The sequence below is a fragment of the Haemaphysalis longicornis genome, unplaced genomic scaffold (genome assembly GCF_048455015.1).
Source record: "Haemaphysalis longicornis isolate Haplotype H1 unplaced genomic scaffold, Haemaphysalis longicornis Haplotype H1 scaffold_2, whole genome shotgun sequence".
Lineage (NCBI taxonomy): Eukaryota > Metazoa > Arthropoda > Arachnida > Ixodida > Ixodidae > Haemaphysalis > Haemaphysalis longicornis.
In genome coordinates, this window is record NW_027526295.1 from 131,362,190 (window position 1) to 131,364,371 (window position 2,182).

General features: G+C 53.1%; 1 protein-coding gene across 1 annotated transcript; it reads right to left on the reverse strand.

Annotated features, from left to right (window-relative positions):
* Window positions 1-464: 464 nt before the first annotated feature.
* Window positions 465-1,796, reverse strand: LOC144168289 (uncharacterized). Its single transcript, XM_077697301.1, has one exon. The coding sequence runs from the start codon at window positions 1,794-1,796 to the stop codon at window positions 465-467; it is 1,332 nt and encodes a 443-aa protein (XP_077553427.1).
* Window positions 1,797-2,182: the final 386 nt, after the last annotated feature.

The window sequence follows — 2,182 nt, forward strand, 5'->3', positions numbered from 1 at the left end:
CACCTTTCCTAAACACCAGCCAATAATGGCGGCCGAGGTATTGCCAAGCGCGGACAGATTCGCCACTGATGATTTGCCATCCTTGAGCTTGGCAATTTCTGCTGCTCGGATGCTACATCTACAAACAAGAATCGTATCCACTGAACAGAACCGTACAGAAAACTAGGGCTTAGTACGGAAATTTTTTTCGCATCGACAAAGTTCTGTACTATATATGTGAAGGGTGTCAAGTTCTAACTGAAAACACACACGCAGCGTCACTACATCGATTACAATACATGTGAACCACAAAAAGCATGCACAAATGACAAAATATGCGCACTGCCCTTCAACAAGCTTCTGTTTCTTCCAAATATATCATACCCAACGATGGGGTTTGACCAATTTTGAACAAGGGATTCCCGCGCGTTTAAGTGCACTGTTCGTATTTGATTCCTCTCAGCTGTTAGCATTGCTCACCATTGCTACCACATGTCGCAAAAAGCTGTGGAATGGTTCACCGGGCACTGAAACGCCGCTGTAAACTCAGCAGAGTGCTTGGCCATCAAGTTACACGCGTGCTCTTCCGGTGTGAATGCGTTTGAGGGGTCACCGCAGTGGAGCAGGCAGCGGCTCGCAAAGAACAGCTGGTCTCTGCTGAGCGTCTCGAGACCCTGCAGAAGCACGCGTTCGCGGCCGACGCCGGAAGCCTTCCTGTAGGCCCGGAAGAGCGCCTGAGCGCCCACTGACACACCGGCATCCGGATCGGCGCTGAAGTTGCTCACCTCTGACAAGAGGTCGCAATGGTAGCGGTCTTCGAAGATGCTTCGTTCTTCTGGAGACCAGGTGATCGCGAAGCCTTGCCCATCTCGCAGCATGTTGTTGTGGCCGAATGCGCGCATCAGAGTCCGCACGAACACGCTTCCCAATAGGCCGTAGTTGGTCTCTGGGAGGCCGCCGTAGCTGAACAGCGGGGGCAGCATGGACGGGGTGGTGACGACGAGGCCGTCTTGGAATTCGTAAGATACGCCCACCCGCCTGCTCCGGAAAGGTGACTCTAGCGCTCCCTGCTCCACCACCATGCGGTACATGTGTCGCATGCGCGCCTGGCTCGTCTTAACGTAGTCTAAAAGGAAGACGCCATTGGACCATGGGTATGCGTCGTAGTTCGCCTCCAGACGAGACCAATTGCCGATTTCTGCGGCAAGTTTCCACCTAGTGTGGACAAGCTTTTTTAGGATTTGCGCTTTCGTTTCTTTCGCCAGCCAGGCGGAGTCCCTTATGCTAACGGCTACTTCTCTCACCACGGCTTTCACCATTCTCTCGACTTGAGTAAGCCTGCTGGCGTTGACAATCGGGAGCAACGCAGCTGCGTTGATTGCAGGGCCGAAGAAGGAGTACGACAGCTTGTAGCAGTAAGCACGCCAATTCGAGCGCCGTTTCACTTTGATGAGGCCGCTGACGCTAGAAAGGTGACGGGCGAGTTCCCACGTGATGTACAGTGACAGCTCCATGTCGTCGGCCTTGAGCATCATCTGGTGAAAGAAAACCGATGGCGCTGACTCCAGATCCAGCTGGAGTCGTCCAGGCAACGCCTCGTTAGAGTAGAACTTCAGTAGTTTCAGCCAGTCTTCCCTTATCTTTTTCGCATTGAGCGTTCTGGTGAAATTATAAGTTAGGTCGAAGATCTTCGACTCGACGTACCAGATTTGAGAGATGAGTTTGGACGTGGCGTTCCTGTTGAATCCCGTTGCCAAAAGTACTTGCCTGGCGAGAAGCACGTACGTACCCTTCCTGGCTATGCCTTTTCGTGCCATCTTCCACTCTTCGAACGAACGACTGAAACCAAGTCGGAGGCGTTGTGGGACTTCTCGAAACGGCGGCCGTGGATCTACTGCCAAAGTGAAGAACAGGCCAATGCCAAAGCGCAGCAGGAGTGACGCTGTCGTTTTGTGGAAATCGATGGTTTGGGTGTAAAACGAGATTTTGTACTGTCTAAAGAAGGTGGCCAGAGCAGAAGTATTGCCGTCCCAGTGGACACGCCTTGCGCAACTCATGTAGAAGGCGGCAGCCTTTGCTGTTGGCTCCGCGGCGGTGCTGGTGTTGTGGCCAAGCGTGTAGAGGAAGTGGCGGTAGATTGTAGACGACACGTTTTTGTGCATTTTGTCGAGGAGGGAGCCGTTGACGATCCGGCCGTACCCAC